The sequence below is a fragment of the Candida margitis genome (genome assembly GCF_024628925.1).
Source record: "Candida margitis strain CBS 14175 chromosome Unknown scaffold17, whole genome shotgun sequence".
Lineage (NCBI taxonomy): Eukaryota > Fungi > Ascomycota > Pichiomycetes > Serinales > Debaryomycetaceae > Lodderomyces > Lodderomyces margitis.
In genome coordinates this window covers 129,768-151,114 of record NW_026261852.1, presented here as the reverse complement: position 1 = coordinate 151,114, position 21,347 = coordinate 129,768, and the positions used below count along the sequence as shown (strand labels likewise).

Genomic DNA, 21,347 nt, shown 5'->3' with positions numbered 1-21,347 from the left:
AGTTGGAGTTATGAGAGAGATAGAGTTTGGAGAGATCATTTTATTTATTTTTCTGCTTTCTCAGCCCCTGACAATTAATGAAGGAAAAAGGCGCACCGCATTATTCTAATCATAAAACTCTTTTTATCTGCATTAAATTAAACTTAATATTATTATTATTAGTTTTTTTTTTCATCTAAATCTACATAAACTCATTAATCTTCGTAACCAATAATGTCCCTAAACAATTCTTCACATGGGACAGTAGCATTCAACCTTGCACAAAGTAAGAAAACACCGCTCAATTTCCTGTGTAGCGAATAGGTTTCTTCTGGTGGTGGGGTTAGTCTTTCACTCAACATCAAACCAATGTTTCCCTTAACTCTGTCGGTAATTGTTTGCTTTGTGAAATTAAATGGATGACCATTGTTGTCAATTGGGGAAAATGCTTCACCCAAACACATAACAGAGTCAACATGGGCCTGGGTCATTGCAGGAGATTCCAATCCGGTCAAATATCCCAATTCAAGGGACAACTCCTCCACCTTCTTGTGGTCCTTCTTGACAGCAGCGCGCAACAATCTGACATAATTGACAATAAATTTGTCACTGTAGTCACGAGCAGCCCCAAAGTCTAGAAGCTCAATCTTGTTGGTTTTTTCATTGAACAAGAAGTTGGCCCAGTTTGGATCAGTTTGCATAAACTTGAACTCCTTGATTTCCAATAAACATAATCTCATAATCTGGGTGGCAATCCAGTTCTTAGTAGATTGGTCCCAATTTCCCTTGACGATCTCAGTACCTCTCATTCTTTCCATGGTTATAACATGCTCGCCGCAGGCATTGTGGAAAACTCTTGGAACTTCAAACACATTATCATCTTTCAAAAATTCCCTCATTCTTATTAAATTTTGAGCTTCTCTAATATAGTCACATTCCCACTTCAACTCAACTCTAGCATTGGCAACTGTCTTGTCCAAAAACAATCCGGCTGGTAATAACGAAGAAGCTGTCAAAATCATCAACATATTGTTCAAATCTGAGTCAATAGAGTTTGCCACCCCTGGGTACTGTACTTTAACAACAACTGGAGTTAAATCTTCAGTTACAGCGGTGTGGACTTGACCAATAGAAGCAGCAGCGATTGGTACGTCATCAAACGAAGTGAACAAACGTTCACGCCAACTCTTTCCCAAGTCGCCAACCATGACCCTTTCCAACTGTCCTGGTGGCATGTAATGTGCGGAGTTTTGTACCCGGAGTAAAATCTGTTGCACCTCTTTAGGTAATATCGATGCATCTTGAAAAGAGAGCATCTGTCCAATCTTCAAGGCAGCTCCTCTCATTTTGGAAAACTTTCTGGCCATACTTTCGATATTTTTTGGTGATAAAAACAACGACTTCATCGTCATTGGATCTGTACTACCTGATGCATAATGCTTCAAACCTTGCGTAGCGGCATTCAAACTCATATTAGCAGCCAATGACCCATAATGGAAGATTCTCGCTAATCTCGAGCTAGGTATCTCACTCTGTGTTAGTTCAAATTCTCTCAATTTAGGTTTCTCTGGTTCAATAATAGTTGCCTTCACTGGTACAGCTGTGTTTACAGGTAACGTAGTGGTGTCTAGACTGACATCTTCACCTGGGTAGAAAGATTTGGTAGAATAAGCGCGTGCTTGTTGAAACCCATTAAACGCGTTTGATTTCTTAGCAGCTTCTCTTCTTGCGTGTAACGATAAAGACCTTGCCTCATCCCACATTGATTTGCTAGAGTCACATTGGCCTCTGACAGTGTTTATTATATTGCTGTTGTGGTAGAAATCACACACATCTTTGGAAACAATCTTGGCTGATCCTTCGGCTATATTGATAAATGTGTTTGTAACAACTGCGATCTCATAGACTCTCTTGCTTATCGACATTAATGATACTGAATATGTAACGTGTAGTAGTATATGCTGTTTTAAAAGAAGAAGAAGAACTATCTATGAATTCTAAGCTATTTTTTTTCAAAAAAGTTTCCAAACAAACACTCTTCTTTTCAACTTGAGCAAATTGGCATATGCTAATTTTTTTTTTTCTTACAGCAAACAATTTTTTTTTTTATTTTTTTTTTTGGCTTTTCTCGTGTTTAGAAAACAATAACTACACAATAGACAATAGCCAATAGACACACAAGAAAGCATAACAATCACACAAATGCTGGCAATTACCAGTCAAGTTAATGCTTTAGTCTATTGTCCATTGCATTTGTGTATTGCTTTCTCAATGAGGGGCCCGCCTTACTTGCTATATATAATATAGTATGTCTCAGTCTATATCTATCTATTGGCACGGACTTCCTTTATTCATTTTATTCTTCTTTGTTTCAATAAATAGCAAACGTGCCCCTTATATTGCTACGCAGGTAAAAGTAACTAACACTCTTGGCAATTACATCATGATTAGTTGCTGCAATTATTGGTGGTAATTGATCCATAGTTGCCTAGATCTATTTCCAACATTGAATCTTTTTTTATTTTTGTACTTTACCTTCTTTTTTTTTAACCACTGCCACCTTCTCACCGAAAATCATCGCTAAGAACTTATTGTTAGTTTGGTGTGCGTGCGTTCAAACGCCACAATTCTATTATCTTCTACTACTTCTTCTTCTTTTTCTCTGTTACTCATAACTTGCGCTTTGTGCAACCTTTGGGCGAGCGGGTGGAAAACACTTTTTGGATGACCCCAAAGGAGTATCTTTCGGAAAAATTATTTATATTGCGCTACCGAATTTAGCTTGTCTCATCGCACGGACTAGTGGGGCAAAAACGTGGAGTGCAGCACGAGGGAAAATAAAAAAGAAACAGGGAAAAATCGTTCGGCTTGTTTACGTCCAGTGGAGGTTAGCCCCTAGGTATTCTTTTTACCGAGATTTGCATCATCGCTCCCCCAAGGTGGCTAATGCATTGATCCCACGTCAGCATGGCTTGAAAGTTGGCTAAGGAGAGGATTTTGTTGTTTTTCTTGTTCATAGTAACTATACTGATACATTGTTGTTGTACAGCAAAGCAACCCCGGGGATGTTGATTCCTTCGGTCCGAAAACCTGAGAAATGGGTGATAGCATTGCAAATTGAATGTAATTGGCAACAACCCCACTTCTCTAAACCACTATAATTCTGGAAGTCTTGGATTAAATGGTTGCAGTCTCAATTATCTTAGATGTCATTTTGCAGAGTGAGATCGACCATAATCACAACGCTCCTTTGTGTCAGAAACATTTGAAAGATGGCACTGCCCTGGCTAAACAAATGGCACATTATCGCTGAGGTTTCTTTTCGGTGGGCGTCACGTATAACCACTCAAAGCAATTGTAGACGAAAGTTAAGTTGCGATCTTGCGCAATTTGTCAAATTATAATTCAAACTTTTGTACCTTGCATAAACATAAATAAAGTTTTGAAATTACCCAACAAGAGGCTGTTTGATTGTTATAACATTGTCCCTCAATAACCTTTTATTGGGTCTATCAAGTCCTAGACAACCTTTCTTATCTTACAAGTTGAAATACACCCAAAGGTCTTTCAACAATTTATTTGCACCAATTCTTATTAAACAATGTTGTAGAAACGTACAGGTATAAGTTTACAACTGAATAGAATAAGCCAATTCAAACTCTTCAAACAGTGAATTGAGTAATTTCATGATTAAACCTTCAAAGTTATTCGAACCTGCTATAAAAAGAAGTGGTTGATGTATGAAAACAGCATACATAGATCTTGAAAAACTATTTTTAGAACCAAACTTTATTTATCATCGGTTTTGTACCAGCTTTAACATAAGGCGCATACAATCAAAGATCTAGACAAGTATTTTATGACAATACTTAGCCTTGTCATCACAAAGCAAGGCAAACGACGCGCCTTGCCTCCTCTCCTCCCCCTGGGAACTGAAATATGTCATCATTATGAAACAAAGAGAAAAACTATAAATCCAAATTTAGAAAAGTTTACTTTTTGTTATGTAAACAAAACTACAACTTTGCCCTATACTCTGAGATTTATTTTAAAGTAAACAACGCTTTACTTTACAGAGAGAAAAAAAAAAAAAGCAAACAAGGCTTATATCAAACCATCAGATCTATAATTTTGCATCGACTGCCTGCACTCGATAAATCATTGATCCACCGCTAGCATACGCATTGGTTTCCCTCATTCGCAGATATAAGTGCAACACACGTTTGTTAATAAATCTCGACCCGTACTCCCCACCACACATTTCTAAATCGAATATAACTGCTCCACTCCCTAAAATGCAATCGAAACGTCTGTCTTTTATTTCATCAATGTCACCATCCAAGCACTCATCGCCTCAATTCCAAGCTCTGCCTACCTTTAACCCTTATGAGAGCATACAACAACAACAGAAACAACTACATAGTGATTTGTATCAACTGCAGTCAAAGTTGAGAATAGTCACCCAAGATGATTCATCGATACCAGATTACAAGGAAATACCAATGTCGGGAAAAAAATCAGACTATAGCATGAAAATAGTGGTTGCTGGTGACGGTGCTGTAGGTAAAACCTGTTTGTTGGTGAGTTATACGCAGAATAAGTTTCCTGAAATCTATGTCCCTACAGTGTTTGAGAATTATGTCACAACGTTGGGTGCACCCAATGGTAAATCGTTTGAATTAGCATTGTGGGATACAGCAGGACAAGAAGAATATGATCGATTGAGACCCTTGAGTTACCGTGATGCTGACTTGATATTCGTATGCTTTGCCTTGGATAACATTACAAGTTTGATTAACATCAAGGATAAATGGTTTCCTGAAATAAAGCATTATTGCCCTACTGTGCCAGTTATCCTTGTAGGAACCAAATCTGATCTACTGGGGACTATTCCAACTGAGCTTCCTCCCCAAGTTGCTATGGAGATTGGTGCTATTGCGTATGTTGAATGTTCTGCCAAAGACATGTATCAAGTCCGTGCCCTGTTCAATGTTGCCCTTGAGCAACATCAAAAAGAAATGGAGAGACAAGAACAGTACCAAGCTAGCAACAGGAGAAGATTGTTAAGACGTTCAAATGCTGGTGCATCGTCAAGTGGCAATTACGGTCACATGAGAAACAAGAGCAGTACGTCTTCGAGTAAACGAGGCCATAAACAAAACGGATCATTGAGTTCCAGTGTATTGATTGATGAACCATTGACTGAAGATACGTATCAAAGCAATCCCTATGGAAGTTTCAACGGAGATTCTCGAAACAATGGTGAATTCGATTTCATTAATGAACGAAAGAAAATGGAAAAGAAAAAGTGTGTTATCTTGTAGATGAAAGGAAATAGAAATAGAGTTATTAGAATAGAGTTATGCCACCTCCACCTCCACCTCCACATTAATTATTGTTAGGGTTCCGTTTACGGAGTCACGTGAATATTCCGAGGCAAATTAATTTTTCCTCGTTGTCGTCTCACGCGCTTATGATCTCCAATTACAGTAAGGCTATGCTATCTTCTCTCCCCCGCTGTTGGTTTTTTTTTCTTTTGGTCCCTAACAAAAAATCAAACAAGAGAAAAAAAAAAACAAAACAAAACAATAAAAAAAATTTGGGAAAAAAAGGAGATGGTTTATACTCTGACGTAGGTATACTAACCATCATCAACCTGCAAATAAAAAAATCGGATCTACCCACCTAGCACATCTCATCTGGCTATTTTATCCAGTTTCAATTTGTATCCAATACCCCTTCTTATCACTGTTGCTTAAATAAAAGCAATAGACGTTCCACATTATATTTTCTTCACCTTACACGTCTTCGCTAGAGCAAAGTTCTGGCTAATGTACCAACCAGTTAAAAATGAAGTTGAGTTAGAGCTGGAGCTAAAACATAGAGGCAACTACCAAACGCCGAAGAACAATGCACCTGAGAGCGAAGTACATGACCATTCAGGTGATGCAGGAAATCAAGCAGATGATCATTATAAGCAACGATTATCACCATTTAGGTACCAATTTCGATCCTACATGTTGCCCATTGTACGACACGAAACAGATGTGTTGTACAAGTTGCAATCGACGTTACGAAATCCTGTGTTTGATTTTTATTTTGCTTGGACTGCCAACTTGGCAAGTCATACATTCTATATCTTGATGCTTCCCCCGCCTATTTGGTTTGGTGCTAGTAAGATGGCAAGAGATTTGGTTTATGTCTTGGGATTGGGGATATATTTATCGGGGTTCTTGAAGGACTTTTTTTGTCTACCAAGACCAAGATCACCACCTTTGCATAGGATTACCATGTCTAGTTATACTACTCAAGAGTATGGGTTTCCGTCGTCGCATTCAGCCAATGCCACTGCTGTGAGTTTGATTGTATTGAACAAAATTATAACGAATCAAGATTCCTTAGGTGTTACGACATATTACAGTCTCATTGCCGGTTTAATGCTTTACTACTTTTCACTAATTTTCGGAAGATTATACACTGGAATGCACGGATTTCTTGACATTTTTACAGGGTCCGCTGTGGGCGTGATTGTGTTTTTATTCCGATACTATTTGGGTGAAGCATGGGATACGTTCATGTTTAGCCACGGATTCTTGTTTGGCACGGCGCTGATTCTTGGGCTTTATTTGTTTATGATCCACATTTATCCGGAACCGATTGACGATTGTCCATGTTTTGATGATTCAGTTGCATTCGTGGGGGTATTGATTGGGTTGGATTTCAGTCACCTTGTGGGTTACCAAACGAGACACTTTTTCAATTTGAATGATTTTGGAGACTATTATCTCCTTCCTTTTATTAATGATGGAGGAGCGTTGAAGCTTTTTGCACGATTCTTTCTTGGTGTTGGCTTGGTTGTTGCTTGGAAATCGATATCAAAGCCAATCATATTTACCATTCTACCTCCCGTGTACAAAGTTATTGGTGTTTATCTACCAAGAAGAAACTATATTTCAACTGCCCATACCAGTGATTCTACAAGACGTATTAGATCTGCGTCTATTAAAAACGATGTCGATCAAATTGGGAACTTCAACAACTTTATAAAGGGAGTATCCGATCATAGCAAACTCGACTCCTACGGACCAAGTAGCGATATCGACTATTACGAAATCATGGACTACAACAAAGGCAACAAGGGCAAACCAATCAGCTTGGAGAAGCTCAATTTCAAAAGCGGTGTATTCAAGGATCGGTATGATGTGGAGATTGTTGGTCGATTGATTGTTTATGCAGGAGTGTCGACTGTTTCAGTATGGGCATTTCATTATGCAGCCAGATATCTTAATTTATGAGCACTCATGTACGACTATAGACATAGACATATATCTTGTACTAGAGTTAAAAAAAAAAAAAGAAAAGAAAAAAAGAGCAAACAGCCCACCTTCTTTAAACTAAGCACTTGTGTAGTTGAACCGTAAACACATCTTTAAAGGAGAAGGGTATTTTCTCTCATTGTTACACAAACAGGGGACAATAAAAAGTGAAAATGAATTTTATGCAAAATTTCAAGTTTAGATTGCACAGCAGTTTCTCTTTCTCAACTGATGTTAAACAAATAATAAAATGGCGGAAAAAAATTCAGCATTAACCTGTGTGTGGATAAATTGTGGGAATATGTCCTAATATATACAATGCAGTGATATCCCGTTTTATGGCGTTAAGGAGGATTTCTTCGTTGAAAATCGTAGACGATCAGACATAAATCAGACTTCGCTATTGGCATAGTTTCTCTGTCTACAACTCCATTTCTAGTGTAGGCCCAAGCAACTGGTAATTGTCGGTGGTTATATCTCTCCTCCTATATCATCCTGGACTTATCTGCAAAATAGCAGTCTTTCTTTCTAAAACCATTCCTTTTATAAAAGATAATTATTATTATTATTATTTTTTCTTCTATTTAAACAAAAAAGAAACAAAAGGGAAGAAAAAAAAAGTCTAGCTGTTTTTCTAACAAAAAACTCATTACATAGGATTTTGCACTTCAGTTTAATTGTTGAAGCTAATTCGTATTCGGCGTCGACAATGAACAATTCTTTCAATAATCTGCAACTGGGACAGCCACTTTATTTCAACAACTCTACGTCTACTTCCGGAACAAATAGTACGGCTGCAGCAGGTGCATCGACAGGAGCAACGGCGTCTGTATCTGATCCACAATCGAACAATAATCCAAATATCCATAACAATAATTCCAACAATCACGCCAATTCTGTCTTGAACAACACAAGAGCGTCGTCAACAAGTAATAATAACCACCACGTTAACACAGGTGACCACACCAATGGACACATGCTGGTGAGTAACAATCAACTTAGAAACAGTACAAGTCGACACCCAAGCAACGAGTCGATAAACCCTGAAAATGAAGCGATCGAAATGAACCCGTCATCAAACGCATTGACGGGCCAACCAACGAGTAACGACTTTTATCAATTGATTGGACAACTTCAGCAGCAGAATACTATCAATAACCAGTTAATGATGAAAATAAATTACCTATCAGACTCGGTGGATGAAGTCAAACGAAGTCTTCTGGATATCCAACAACTGGTATATACCCTTCAGAATAATGGCCCAGCGGCAGCCGCAGCAATGGGAGGAGCATTTACAGGGAACGTGACTAATCAATTCAAGGCGTTTGAAGTGTTTACAAAACATTTGACAAAATTGAATAAGGAGATTGAAGCAATCAATGTCCAAAATCTGGGCGGCCAATCTATACCTCAACATCAGCTTCTGCGACAACAACTGCAGCAACCTCATCAGTCGCACCCTCACTCGTCACAGCAACATGTAAATACAGAGCTACAATCGCAGAACCATTTGAGTGTTGCAAATAATTCTATAGCCCACGACAATAGCCTACATCACAACCAAGCACAATCAACTAATAATCAGCCATTTGATGATGATGCAGACCTCGGTCGGAAAAATGTTGTACTGAGATCTCCAGGTGTCAATTCAAACTCAACATCACCCTACGTGTTTGAACTTGGAGGTTTCCCTACTGTGCGTAACAATTTGAATGGTAATATCAATTATGATAAGTCACCAATTGCCCTGTCGCAAATACCACATCAGCTCAAGCGGTCGCAACAAACCAAACAGTCCATGGTGCCATCTACGCAACCGCAGCAACAAATACAAACATTGCCACAGCAGCAATTGCATGTGGCTCAACACGGGCAATCTCAGAGGCCCCCAAGCCTAGCTCAACATCTGCAACAACAGTTGCACACTAGTAATCACAGCCTGGTGGCACATCCACAACAAGCGTCAAATACCTTTTCCAATTCCTACATGCTCCCCGTACCTCCATTATTGCACGATGACAAAACGGGTGGGTTAACACAAGGCGCCGACTCTTCGTCGCAGTATTTGTTGTCTCGAGACAACAGCGGGTTGTTGACATCAGCATTGAGACAGCAGGCCTCACACACAAGGTCGATTCCGCCACAAGCCAACACTGCATTTTCATTTGATGATAATGATATTGAACAGAGCATAGGAGAGTTAGAACAGCAAACGGGGTCCAGCGCGAGTAGTGCTCATAATGCAACAGCTAACAGCACACAAGTTAATGTGCACAAACAGCTCTCTGACAAACCGTACCCTTCAAAGAAGCGTAAAGTTGCGCCTGAGATTAAATCTGGCGATTTAGAAGAAACAGAAGTACCACAATATAAATTGGAAAGAAGCCTTAAACTGATTGCTGATATCTGGAAAGAATTTGCGTATGGAGTTAATGGCAAACCGCCATTGAAATCACTCGAAGCCAAGTACGGAACCAAATGGAGGAATGAGACCGAGTCGCGAACTTTTCTTCGACGTAAAAAGATTTACGAAGCAATCGAAGTTGGTAAAAGCAAAGGGTACAGCGAAGACGACGTTATACTTGAATTGGAAGATTATCGAAGTTTTGAAAAAAATGGGTCATTAAAGAAAAAACCATTGCTGTGGGTTAGTTCGAACATTCCTGAAAAATTCACTGAGCCAGGGGATGAGTAGTAAAAAGAGGCTACAAAGAATCTGTTTAATAAGGAATGATTTGCAATAATATTAAGGTATGATAATTTTTTACACGTTTGTTTGTTTTTTGTTTTTTTTTTTTTTTCGTTCTACAAATGCGTGATCATTGTATATGTATTATTATAAATAGGTTTCCAAATTATGGTTGAGGAGATGTGAGTTTGCGGTTGTTCTTTGTATTTCTGGTTGTTCTTCCTCCTCAGCCAATAATTGTATGATTAACTGTGATTTATAATGGTGCGGCTTCGATAGTGATTTTGTGTATCACAAGGTACTTTTTGTTTTTTTTTTCTTTAATCACAGAATCTCTCGATGACCTAAAGACAGAAGTTGGTGCCTAATACAGTTGAATACCCTTACAAGCATTCATACCAAACATGGTCCCAGTAGCTGAAAATAAGAAGAGACCAATCACTCCACCACCCGAGAATGAGCAGCCACAGAAAAAAATCAGGCCTCATCGAAAAAGAAACAAGACGAAAAAGTACAAGCACAAACGAATTGATCCTACAAGTCCATTTGGTGTATTAGAGTTTGAAATAAAAGAATTATGTGAAGAGCACAATTTGAATCTTGATGAGATATCGAATGACATGAAAGGTGTTCTTAATAAGCCCGCTATACAAGAGTCATATCATAGACAAGTTGAAAATGTTACAATATTGTGCTTCACATCTAATGGAGAATCGCTTGCGTTAGTACCACATATCGACGAGTCGAAAAAGAAACAGGTTGTAGTGGTACCATTTGGTATCCCTGGTGATGAGGTCACTATTAAAATATTCAAAACACACCCCTTATTTGCTGAAGCTGATTTATTATCCATACAAACCCCATCTAAATTGCGTGACAACTCTTTGATAAAGTGTCGATACTTTGGCAAATGCTCAGGCTGTCAATTTCAAGATATATCCTATGACGAGCAATTGAAAATCAAAAGAATGACGATTGTCAATGCATTTAAACACTTTGCTCCTAAATTGACTGAATTGAAAAAGTTGCCTGATGTGCTTGAGACCCAAGGGTCTCCATTGCAGTACAATTATAGAACTAAATTGACACCCCATTTCGATATAGCGACAAAGAAGACGGGTGCGGATTTGGAACATCGACCCAACTTTGGATTTGGAGCAAAGGGGAGACCTACGTGGAGAAAAAGCGATTTTGGTCCCACAGGGTCTATATTGGATATTGAGGAATGTGATATCGGTACGCAAATTGTAAATATGGGGTTGCGTAATGAACGCAAGAGATTGGAGACTACTTACAAGTCGTACGAAAAGGGAGCAACAATATTATTACGTGAAGATACAAAAGTGAAGGATGAGGCGTTTAAGCTCGGAGAAGCATCAAGAGACGAAAATGATCAAGTTTCGAGTATAACTATAGAAGAAGAAGATCATCAAACTGTGGTGAAAACGTGTGTTACTGAATCACGTCAAGTTGTTCAAGAAATTATCAATGAATTCAAATTTGAGTTTTCAGCTGGTGAGTTTTTCCAAAATAACAATTCAATATTGCCGTTAGTTACCAACTATGTCAAGTCCAACTTGCTACAATCAAAACCTAGCTACCTCGTCGACGCATATTGTGGATCTGGTCTATTTTCCATCACATGCTCCGAGAATGTATCGAAAGTAATTGGTGTTGAAGTCAGTGCAGATTCAGTCAAGTTTGCTCGCCATAATGCCGAACTCAACAATACGGAAAATGCTCAGTTTATTGTCGGCAAAGCCGAGGAGATTTTCAAAGATATTGATACGCCTGCTGACCAAACATCGGTGATTTTAGATCCACCCAGGAAAGGATGTGATGATGTATTTTTGAACCAATTGAGTGCTTACAACCCAGCAAAGATTGTTTACATCTCATGCAATGTCCACTCGCAAGCCCGAGATGTTGAGTGGTTTTTGAATCATACTGAAAATGGATCGAAATACCAGGTTGAGAGCATTAAAGGGTTTGACTTTTTCCCCCAAACTCACCATGTTGAATCGGTTGCTGTGTTGTCTTTGAGATAGGCGGAGTAGCGGAGACTCGTATAGATTTAAACTGAATAGAATTTTATTAGATCATTGTCTCGAAACAGCTCTCTTGTAACCATTTGTCTACACCATAGAGTCTAATACAGTGTACTAAATAAGCTCAAGAAAAATGTTGGATCCTATACTACGAAACTAATGTAATGTACATTTTGTAAAACAAAGGCAAGATTAGCTTCAACTCAAGAAGAATCCTGAATACTTAAATAAAAAGGCACTTGCCAGATCATCAAAACGATGATTGTCAAGCTAAGACAGTATTTCCTTAATCTCCCAACGATGTAACAGGTCAGAATGTAAAAATTGGAGAAAAACACATGAATGTGGTTTTCTCTTGTTATTCATGACCTTGACTAAAATCGTTGGGTTACATAAAAGTCCAGTTTAAACAGGACAGTAGTGCCAGAAATTAAAATAATATGGTGGTTGTCAGTTATTTCGTTACAACCCTGGAGTATTGGTACTCTTCTCATTAATTTTTGTTGAAACATTTTGCTTTCAATGCGCGCTTTGACAATTCGTGTTAGATAGGGCTCTAGACCTAGTAAATAATATGCAGGTAGTCAAAACCAAACGCAAATGGGAAACCTCTCTCACTGAAAAAAATATTCAAAAAGTTTGAAAAAGCGATTCCACACACCTAAGTACTCTCTCAGTATAACAACCACATAATAAGCCAACATGGAAAACGATAAAGGTCAATTAGTATGTGATATAGAGGAGATATAGAACTTTGGGAAACGGGAAGTTTGAGGTATTAGCTTTAAGTGAACGGCAAGGGAGAGTAATAAAGACATTTGACTTTCAAAGGGGGAATCCAAGTCTTAGCCGACATTAAGAAAAGCATAGTACAAGTCACTATCACAAGTGTTAACAGAATGGGCTAGAGTCAACTCTTGTGGAACGAGCCTGTAAACATTTTTGAGGAGATGAGCCACCGCATCTAAAAGCAACAGTAAAGATACTGACAAGGTCCAAATCAACGGCGTGATCACCAAATGCGACGACCTAGAAAGCTGGCAAGTGTACTCCCTTGCAACTAGCTGAGCATACATTTTTTCCCAGTCAAGATTTTACCAAAGCGTAAGCCAGAAGTTGTGTTCATTTTACTAACTTATTTCAATTTTAGGTCGAATTATACGTCCCAAGAAAATGTTCTGCCACCAACAGAATCATTAAAGCCAAGGACCACGCATCTGTTCAAATCTCCATTGCTAAAGTTGATGAAGAAGGAAGAGCTATTCCAGGTGACAACATCTCATACACTTTGAGTGGTTACGTTAGAGGTAGAGGTGAAGCTGACGATTCTTTGAACAGATTGGCTCAACAAGATGGTTTGTTGAAGAATGTCTGGTCATACTCCCGTTAAATATGGATAATAGAATTTTTTGTCTTCGTATACGGTGTGTGTGTATTAGGGGAAATGTCTTTAAGATTTTTAATGTACAAATAGCTTAGGTTAATGCAGCTGTAGAAATCGTGTAGGAGAGGCCAGTGTCTTATGGATGATATGACAAAGGATGTAGGGGCATTTTCTATGGACTGGTGTTTATCTGGGATAGACGAAGTTTAATCGAAAACTATGTTGGGGCTCTTGCATCCGTAAAACGAAATTTTATGGCGTGATTGCTTCTCGGAACAGTCACCCATTTGACATGTTTTTAAGTCCATGCTCCTATTCTGGCAGTTTTTTAAGACAAGAAGACGATTTAAAAATTAAAATTATGGTGGGGATCAATCCAATCATCAACCACAAATATCTTCTATTTTGTTTGTGTTACTTTTGCTTTTTGTTGAGAAAAGTTTATTTATTGTTGTTGTTATTTACCTTTTCAATTTATTTCGTAAAAAACAATTTATTATTATTAACCAGATATTTTTGATAACGAAAAGAAATCCCCCAACATCCACAACCAACAAACAACGGCAAAGGTCATTGGCAACAGGAAATCACTCTACAAATCCTGGATTTCCTACGGAGCGGTTTAAATCTCACATTACTAATCAAAACTTAACGCCGTCATCATTCGATTGAACCCATTACGTATCATTTAGTTTATTACAAATAGACGAAACTAATAGATCCCTGCTCCTATGACAAACGCCATATTCACTCTCATCTATAGTCCTGATTACCTTGCCGGTGCATTTGTCTTGGGCATTCAATTGCAAAAAATAAAACACACAGCATCTAACCGTGACTTTACCCTTGGAGTATTAGTCGATAAGTCGCAATTTACCACTAGTCAGTTAGACAAACTACTCAAATTTTACGACAGGCTCATCGACGTCTCACCTTTGCGATCAACCATATATGATAAGTTGCAGAATGATTTAGGTAGACCAGAATTGGGAAAGACCTTTACCAAAGTCAAACTTTGGTCGTTGGATGAGTATGACAAGGTGTTGTACTTGGATGCTGACACTTTGCCTCTACTTCCATCAGATAATACCACATCCGTAGCAGATCTTTTAAAATTGGATTTTCCAAAAGACAAGATTATAGCAGCGCCTGATTCAGGATTCCCTGACATTTTCAACTCGGGTGTTTTGTTATTAAAACCAAATCAAAAGACATATGATGAATTAGTTGCATTGGTCAAGGAATCAGTTGAGAACCCCCATGTTTCCTTTGACGGTGCTGACCAAGGTTTATTGAACCAGTACTTTAACGCTCAGCCGGACTGGGTAGTACAAATGCTCAGCAAAGATGATACCAATGTTGAGCAAAGACAATTTGTGGATAATAATTGGATTAAATTGCCATTTTTGTACAACGTTACACCATCTTCTGCTTATGAATATTTACCTGCGTTTAAGCATTTTCATGGTGAACCTTTTTCAAATGCGAGTGTCGATCACAAGGATGGTGGTTATGGCCAACAAGCCAATGACGAAAAGATATTGGAACTGACGTCTGAGACTTTGCTGCGCTATCACTTTGCTGCCGTCAAACACATCGTTGCTAATGCTTCTCAGGTTAAGGTCTTGCATTTCATTGGTCCTTACAAGCCTTGGTCATCTTCATCCACTGCAGGTGGGATTCATAAAGACTGGTGGAAATTATGGATTGAAGAGTTTGGGGAAAGCTCGGTACAAGATGTGGTTTATGATCAGTCGCAACAACCACTGTTTGTTTCTGGGTCGCCTGATTCACCTGAGGTCTCCAACGAGCAAGAGTCGGAAGTCCAATCACCAGTAAGGAAGCCTATTAACCGGTCTGATCCTTATGCTTTGTTGGATCCAGCAAATTACCAGCACTTGCCTGATAGTGCTAAACCTAGCCTTGACTCCATGTGGGATCCATCTAAAGAGCCACCGCCAAAGATTGGTCGTTCAAGCGAAGTGGGTCACAATACTTTTGAAGAACAGTTGAGAAAACTGTATGACAACCAATGGAGTCCTTATAAAGAGAGTGATGACCAAGCTCGTAAGCAAATTGATACGTCTGGTGAGGAAGCCTCAGTAGAGCATCTTATCTCACAATTCGACCTGCAGCGAAGCGATTCGTCATTCCAAAGGCCAGATCTTTACGGACATAAGTTTATCAAGCCTGAAAGAGTGTTTGATTCAAGTTCTGATTATACTCCAAGACACATTTTGCGCGATCTTGAGAACGTGAAGCTAACTACCGAAGGTGACAACACTCAGCCTCAACAAGGTGAGGCAGCTCGGTTATCAGGAGATGTCGCTGATTTCAATGCCGTTAATGAGTCATTGGAGAGACAGGGCTATGTAAATACTGATTACTTTGAGGAAGTTTATGACGAAAACCAAGAAGCAGGTACGGGAGAGACATTTGTAAATGACGGTAAAGTAGCAGGAGGAGAGGAGGACCCTAACCCTGCTCCAAAATTGTTTCCTTGGGAGTACAAAGGAGACAATAGGCCTGAGCGAGTCTTTGATTAATTGGTATAATTCTATGTGGTTTAAATAAAACAATAATTTCACATTCTTTTTGCAGTCGTTTCGGATAGTTGTAGGTGTAGCACAAATAAGGTGGTGTCGTGTACTCATGGCCAAACAAACTCATCAAAAAATTTTCTCTCTCTCTCTTTCTCTTTGCTTCACCTCTTTGCTTCAAAAATTTTTTTTTTTTTCAAAAGTTTTTCCTACCAGAGTGCCTCCCCTTTTTTTGAAATCATATCACCTCCCCATACACTATGGCATCCAACGGAATTACTGAAATTGACTCAGGTTTGATTGAATCAAACTACGACAATGTTGTCCACAGTTTCGACGACTTGAACTTGAAACCAAATATCGTTAGAGGTATTTTTGGTTACGGTTACGAAACCCCTTCCGCCATTCAACAAAGAGCAATCTTGCCAATCACCGAAGGAAGAGACGTTTTGGCTCAAGCTCAATCAGGTACCGGTAAAACTGCCACTTTCACCATTTCTGCTTTGCAAAGAATTGATGAAAACGAAAAGGCTACCCAAGCTTTGATCTTGGCCCCAACTAGAGAATTGGCTTTGCAAATTAAGAGTGTTATCACTTCAATTGGTTTGTACTTGAATGTCACTGTCCATGCATCCATTGGTGGTACCTCAGTCAGTGATGATATTGAAGCTTTCAAATCTGGTGTTCAAGTTGTTGTTGGTACTCCAGGTAGAATCTTTGATATGATTGAAAGAAGATACTTTAGAACCGACAAAGTCAAGATGTTCATTTTGGATGAAGCTGATGAAATGTTGTCATCTGGATTCAAGGAACAAATCTACAACATTTTCAGATTATTGCCAGAAACCACACAAGTTGTATTGTTATCTGCTACCATGCCACAAGATGTCTTGGAAGTTACCACCAAATTCATGAACAACCCAGTCAGAATCTTGGTCAAGAAAGATGAATTGACCTTGGAAGGTATTAAACAATTCTACATCAATGTTGAAGAAGAAGCATACAAGTTTGACTGTTTGGTTGATTTGTACGATTCCATCTCAGTTACTCAAGCTGTCATTTTCTGTAACACTAGAAGCAAGGTTGAATTTTTGACCAACAAATTGAGAGAAGAAAAATTCACTGTTTCAGCTATCCACTCTGACTTGCCACAAGGAGAAAGAGACACCATCATGAAGGAGTTCAGATCAGGTTCTTCAAGAATCTTGATTTCCACCGATTTGTTGGCCAGAGGTATCGACGTTCAACAAGTTTCATTGGTTATCAACTACGACTTGCCAGCCAACAAGGAAAACTATATCCACAGAATTGGTAGAGGTGGTCGTTTCGGTAGAAAGGGTGTTGCTATCAACTTTGTCACTGACAAGGATGTTGGTATGATGAGAGAAATTGAAAAATTCTACTCTACTCAAATCACAGAAATGCCTGCTGATATTGGTTCTCTTTTCGCTTAGATATAGAGATGCCGCACATTTCACTTCACACTCTTCTTTTATATAGCTCGTATATAAAGGTTCATATTAATAGGAAGTCTTTTTACATTCTTTGTAAAGAAAAAGCTGTAGAGCTTACTTTGCGAGAGCTTTTTGGTTATCGCCAAAGAAAAAAAACTAGAATGAACGATAAGTAACACTGCTCAACTTTTACTTTATGTATATATAACATCATGACAGAGCTTCCGCTGTTTACTATCCCAGGGGCGTTTCCTCTGGACGGCTCAATATCAACCACTAATAAACGCTCGATGAGTGTGGTCAACGAAACAGTGCAACACCATATGGAAACTAGATTTATTTCGAATCAGTTAGTTAATCGCAAGACAAAGTACCAACATGAAATACTATACCAACTAGAAGCGCTATGTTATGTGCTTACATTTTACCAGCTTGTGAAGTACTGTCATTATGCATGCATTATTCCTTTCCTATGTCATATCATTGTTTTGTTGGCGCTAAACCCAAAAATCATCATCAGCTCCAATTCGAGGACAGTTTTGGATATATTATTTGAAGGTAGTGATTCAGAGGCGAGGCGAAGCGTGTTGGAACGCAAATTACCTGAATACAGCTACATGATTTATGTAAAAACCTTATTCGTCGTTATATATCACACCCTATTCATATCAACATGGGGGGTTTCGCTAGTAAATCGAGAAAAGCTATCAACTATACAGTATGGCACGTGGTGGTTCATATCATTCATTGGTGAAAATGTGCCGGATATTTCACCTGATGCATCTACTTGGAGCAAAGTGACACAACTCGGGTTGTTTCAACTCTTGTTTGTTGATCTACTAATACTTTTCATTCAATTGATTTTATTCCAATGCATTTATTACCAAAGTTCTTTGTTAGGTCTAGGGAGAAGCACTAATGAGCTCGAAGTTGGGGTCATTAGAGGAAGTGATTTGAATACTAGTATTCAAGGAGATGAAAGTTTGGTGGAAGATCATCACAGTACGTTTACTGCGTTGATTGTGCGATTATATGAAAACTTTGAAATACTGGGGATGTTTCCCCATTAGTAGAAGTAAACCTTATATGATGTTTTATAATCAGAAGTACAAGTGTAGAATTGTTCAACACTAGAGTTGATTAGCCAATGGCGTGGGACCTCTTTAACGTGCATGACATCTTTGATAGCACGAGTGAAGATTCTCTTAGTGCCACTTTTTGTCATCTCAATTCTTTCTGTGTAAACCTTCCCAATCGTTCACCAACGCGTTCAAAACTATACGCGTCTATAAAATTGAACATTTTCAAAATCATATTAATTTTTTACTCTGATTTCTCAGCATTTTATTTTACATCACAACAACACCCAACAATGACCACAGAAGCAGTCAAGAAACAAAAATTGGAATCGACCGAAAGCCTTAAAGTCTATGTACGTTCCGAAAGGGCCCAATTACCAACAAAAGGATCTGCATTAGCTGCAGGCTACGATTTGTACTCGTCAGAAGATGCCAAAATTCCAGCTCAAGGACAAGGTTTAGTCAGTACTGATATCTCGATAATTGTCCCTGTGGGCACATATGGACGTGTAGCTCCACGTTCAGGGCTCGCGGTCAAGCATGGAATCTCTACAGGTGCAGGTGTTATTGATGCTGATTATCGAGGTGAAGTCAAAGTTGTCTTGTTTAATCATTCAACAAAGGACTTTGAAATCAAAAAAGGTGATAGAATTGCCCAATTGGTTTTGGAAAGAATTGTCAATGCCGATATAGAACAAATTGATTTAGAAGGATTGTCCAATACCGAACGTGGCGAAGGTGGATTTGGTTCTACTGGTAAAAATTAGACTAAAAAAAAGGGGGGAGGTGTATAATGGTATAATGTACAATTGTTGAAAGGTTATATTTCGAATCTCTATACATATAAATAAGCTCAATGGATTGAGATCTTGTTCTATTTCTCTATCTATTTGGTCTCTTCCTTTTGCTTCTTCTCTTTTTGAGCCTTTTCCTCATCGTGCTTTTCAGTTTCTTCATCTTTGGCATGTTCGGAGCGAATAGGAGCAGTAGGGTCTTCAACTGCTTTGTTGTGAACTTCCTTCTTGGTGTCGTCATTTTCCATCTCCTTTTTCAACCCATTTTCAAGCTCCTTCTCCTCTTGATCTTGTTGATAATTGACACCTTCACTTGCTGTATCCTCATATTCATCCAAGTTGATATCATCCTTAAGCTTGTTAACAGTACCTTTTTCTCTTTCGTTTTCTTCTTCAATCAATTCATCTTGCTCCTTCAAGATGTTCAATTTCAATTTCGAATCATCAGACAATTCCAATTTAGCAACATTGTAAACTTCATCAGGGATAGACGACAATACAGCCAACAATGCATCATAATAAGATTCTGTAGTCTGGTTGTCACCGTAAGTGTAAGCACTACTCAAAATCAATAAAGTAGAAGGAATCTTTTGTCTCAATCTCAAATCCAACCAGGTTTCCAAATCCTCTCTCATTCTACCAGGTGAAACATCACTGGTTTTAATCCCTCTTTGGGAACATGCCATCTGTAATTCTGGTATGGACAAGGATTCAACCCCTTCATAATCAATTACCTTATCATCCTTAATAATTGTCAACAACCTATGTCTGATTTGGTATCTTAAAATAGAATCAGTACCAAATGGTCTCAAAGACATATACTTACACATGGCAACCAATTGATGACGACTCAAATTATCCAAAACCTGGTCATTTTTGAACAATCTTGCAACTTGAATCAATTGCTCTCTAGTGGGGTTTTTACCCATGGAAATGGCATGGAAAAACTGGACGAAATTCTCTCTTTCACTATCAGTAATCTTTTTCGATAATTTCAATCCAGATTGTTCCATCGTCTGTTTGATATATTCACTTGCTGCATTTCTCGTCTTTTTTAATTTATTTCTCTTGATTTGACGATCTTTCTTGGACTCATAGGTGGATGGCAACATATTTGGGAAAAGCTTCAACGCAACTGGGAGAAGTAACTCGGCAAATGGAATAAGAACAAACACTGCAAATGGCACCAATCTAACTACATCAACAATTGTTCTTTGTAATTGGTTAGATTCTCTTCGACTCAACCCGTATCCCGCAATTAATTTCGTCAATAATTTGGTTGATACTTTGACTTCGTAACCCAATAATTTGGTACCCAGCCAATAATGCTGAGCCTCGTGCTTTACCTTTTCCCAAAGCGTAGGTTTAGTTTTCTCCTTTCCTTCTTCCTTTTGCACGAGTTCATTTGTTGGAGAGTTTTCTAACTTTTCAAGTGCTTGATTATCTATTTGCTTCTCCTTTGCCTTTTCACTCTCAAATGTGGTCTCATTTTTCGAAGATCCAGCGTGCTTTACTTGCTCCGAAGATGATGCTTTTTGCTGATCCTTCATTGGTGCCGTAGACTGAAATCTGACCCAATTAACAGAATTCCCGTGCAACTGCAACTGCGGACTCAAAGGGTACCTGCTATGTCCCAAATGTGTTAATGTAGTACTCCTGCGAGATAGAACTCGTTTGGTAAGAATAGCATTATAGCCCGTTATCTCTTTCCGTAAAATCGACGATGAACTCATGGTTTAGGTGGCAACACGGGATCAATCGGATTTGAAATTTTTGTTTGCAACAAGGGTTGAAACGGTGAAAGAAGGTTTGTGCAGTTTGGAAAAAGGGGTCCCTGATATTAAAAGTGACTCTCCAAAATGATATTTTTGGTGGCACAAGTTTTCAAAAAGAAATATAGGCTCAAAGTTTGATTACCCGTTGAAAAAGTTCATGGAGAGAGAAACTGCTGAGACGCTGGAAAGAAGAAAAACTTCGATGTACTGCATATAGCCTGGTTCGTTTTTTTGCTTTTCTGCTTCTGATTACAATAGTACAACAGCTTATTGGTATGGACCACCATCC

The 21,347-nt window shown here is 38.6% G+C and overlaps 10 protein-coding genes across 10 annotated transcripts; 8 read left to right on the top strand and 2 right to left on the bottom strand. All coding sequences in view use genetic code 12, as the record gives it.

Moving 5' to 3' along the window:
- Positions 1 to 194: 194 nt before the first annotated feature.
- ABC1 (protein kinase) lies at positions 195 to 1,904 on the bottom strand (the record flags this gene model as incomplete). The annotated part of the gene is made up of 1 exon (XM_051815970.1): positions 195 to 1,904. One exon carries the CDS (start codon positions 1,902 to 1,904, stop codon positions 195 to 197), a length of 1,710 nt encoding a protein of 569 aa, XP_051670687.1.
- A 2,370-nt stretch (positions 1,905 to 4,274) lies between these two features.
- Positions 4,275 to 5,303, top strand: CRL1 (Rho family GTPase; the record flags this gene model as incomplete). The annotated part of the gene is made up of 1 exon (XM_051815969.1): positions 4,275 to 5,303. One exon carries the CDS (start codon positions 4,275 to 4,277, stop codon positions 5,301 to 5,303), a length of 1,029 nt encoding a protein of 342 aa, XP_051670686.1.
- Positions 5,304 to 5,810: 507 nt separating this feature from the next.
- Positions 5,811 to 7,274, top strand: CANMA_003762 (sphinganine kinase; the record flags this gene model as incomplete). Its single annotated transcript, XM_051815968.1, has 1 exon — positions 5,811 to 7,274. The coding sequence occupies one exon, from the start codon at positions 5,811 to 5,813 to the stop codon at positions 7,272 to 7,274; it is 1,464 nt and encodes a 487-aa protein (XP_051670685.1).
- Positions 7,275 to 8,004: 730 nt separating this feature from the next.
- On the top strand, positions 8,005 to 9,990 carry CANMA_003761 (uncharacterized protein; the record flags this gene model as incomplete). Its single annotated transcript, XM_051815967.1, has 1 exon — positions 8,005 to 9,990. The coding sequence occupies one exon, from the start codon at positions 8,005 to 8,007 to the stop codon at positions 9,988 to 9,990; it is 1,986 nt and encodes a 661-aa protein (XP_051670684.1).
- Positions 9,991 to 10,388: 398 nt separating this feature from the next.
- TRM2 (Trm2p) lies at positions 10,389 to 12,032 on the top strand (the record flags this gene model as incomplete). Its single annotated transcript, XM_051815966.1, has 1 exon — positions 10,389 to 12,032. One exon carries the CDS (start codon positions 10,389 to 10,391, stop codon positions 12,030 to 12,032), a length of 1,644 nt encoding a protein of 547 aa, XP_051670683.1.
- Positions 12,033 to 12,734: 702 nt separating this feature from the next.
- On the top strand, positions 12,735 to 13,422 carry RPS21B (40S ribosomal protein eS21; the record flags this gene model as incomplete). The annotated part of the gene is made up of 2 exons (XM_051815965.1): positions 12,735 to 12,758; positions 13,183 to 13,422. The coding sequence occupies 2 exons, from the start codon at positions 12,735 to 12,737 to the stop codon at positions 13,420 to 13,422; spliced, it is 264 nt and encodes an 87-aa protein (XP_051670682.1).
- Positions 13,423 to 14,147: 725 nt separating this feature from the next.
- Positions 14,148 to 15,962, top strand: CANMA_003758 (glycogenin glucosyltransferase; the record flags this gene model as incomplete). The annotated part of the gene is made up of 1 exon (XM_051815964.1): positions 14,148 to 15,962. One exon carries the CDS (start codon positions 14,148 to 14,150, stop codon positions 15,960 to 15,962), a length of 1,815 nt encoding a protein of 604 aa, XP_051670681.1.
- Positions 15,963 to 16,216: 254 nt separating this feature from the next.
- Positions 16,217 to 17,410, top strand: TIF (translation initiation factor eIF4A; the record flags this gene model as incomplete). The annotated part of the gene is made up of 1 exon (XM_051815963.1): positions 16,217 to 17,410. The coding sequence occupies one exon, from the start codon at positions 16,217 to 16,219 to the stop codon at positions 17,408 to 17,410; it is 1,194 nt and encodes a 397-aa protein (XP_051670680.1).
- A 1,372-nt stretch (positions 17,411 to 18,782) lies between these two features.
- DUT1 (bifunctional dITP/dUTP diphosphatase) lies at positions 18,783 to 19,256 on the top strand (the record flags this gene model as incomplete). The annotated part of the gene is made up of 1 exon (XM_051815962.1): positions 18,783 to 19,256. The coding sequence occupies one exon, from the start codon at positions 18,783 to 18,785 to the stop codon at positions 19,254 to 19,256; it is 474 nt and encodes a 157-aa protein (XP_051670679.1).
- Positions 19,257 to 19,375: 119 nt separating this feature from the next.
- Positions 19,376 to 21,016, bottom strand: MRS7 (Mrs7p; the record flags this gene model as incomplete). Its single annotated transcript, XM_051815961.1, has 1 exon — positions 19,376 to 21,016. The coding sequence occupies one exon, from the start codon at positions 21,014 to 21,016 to the stop codon at positions 19,376 to 19,378; it is 1,641 nt and encodes a 546-aa protein (XP_051670678.1).
- Positions 21,017 to 21,347: the final 331 nt, after the last annotated feature.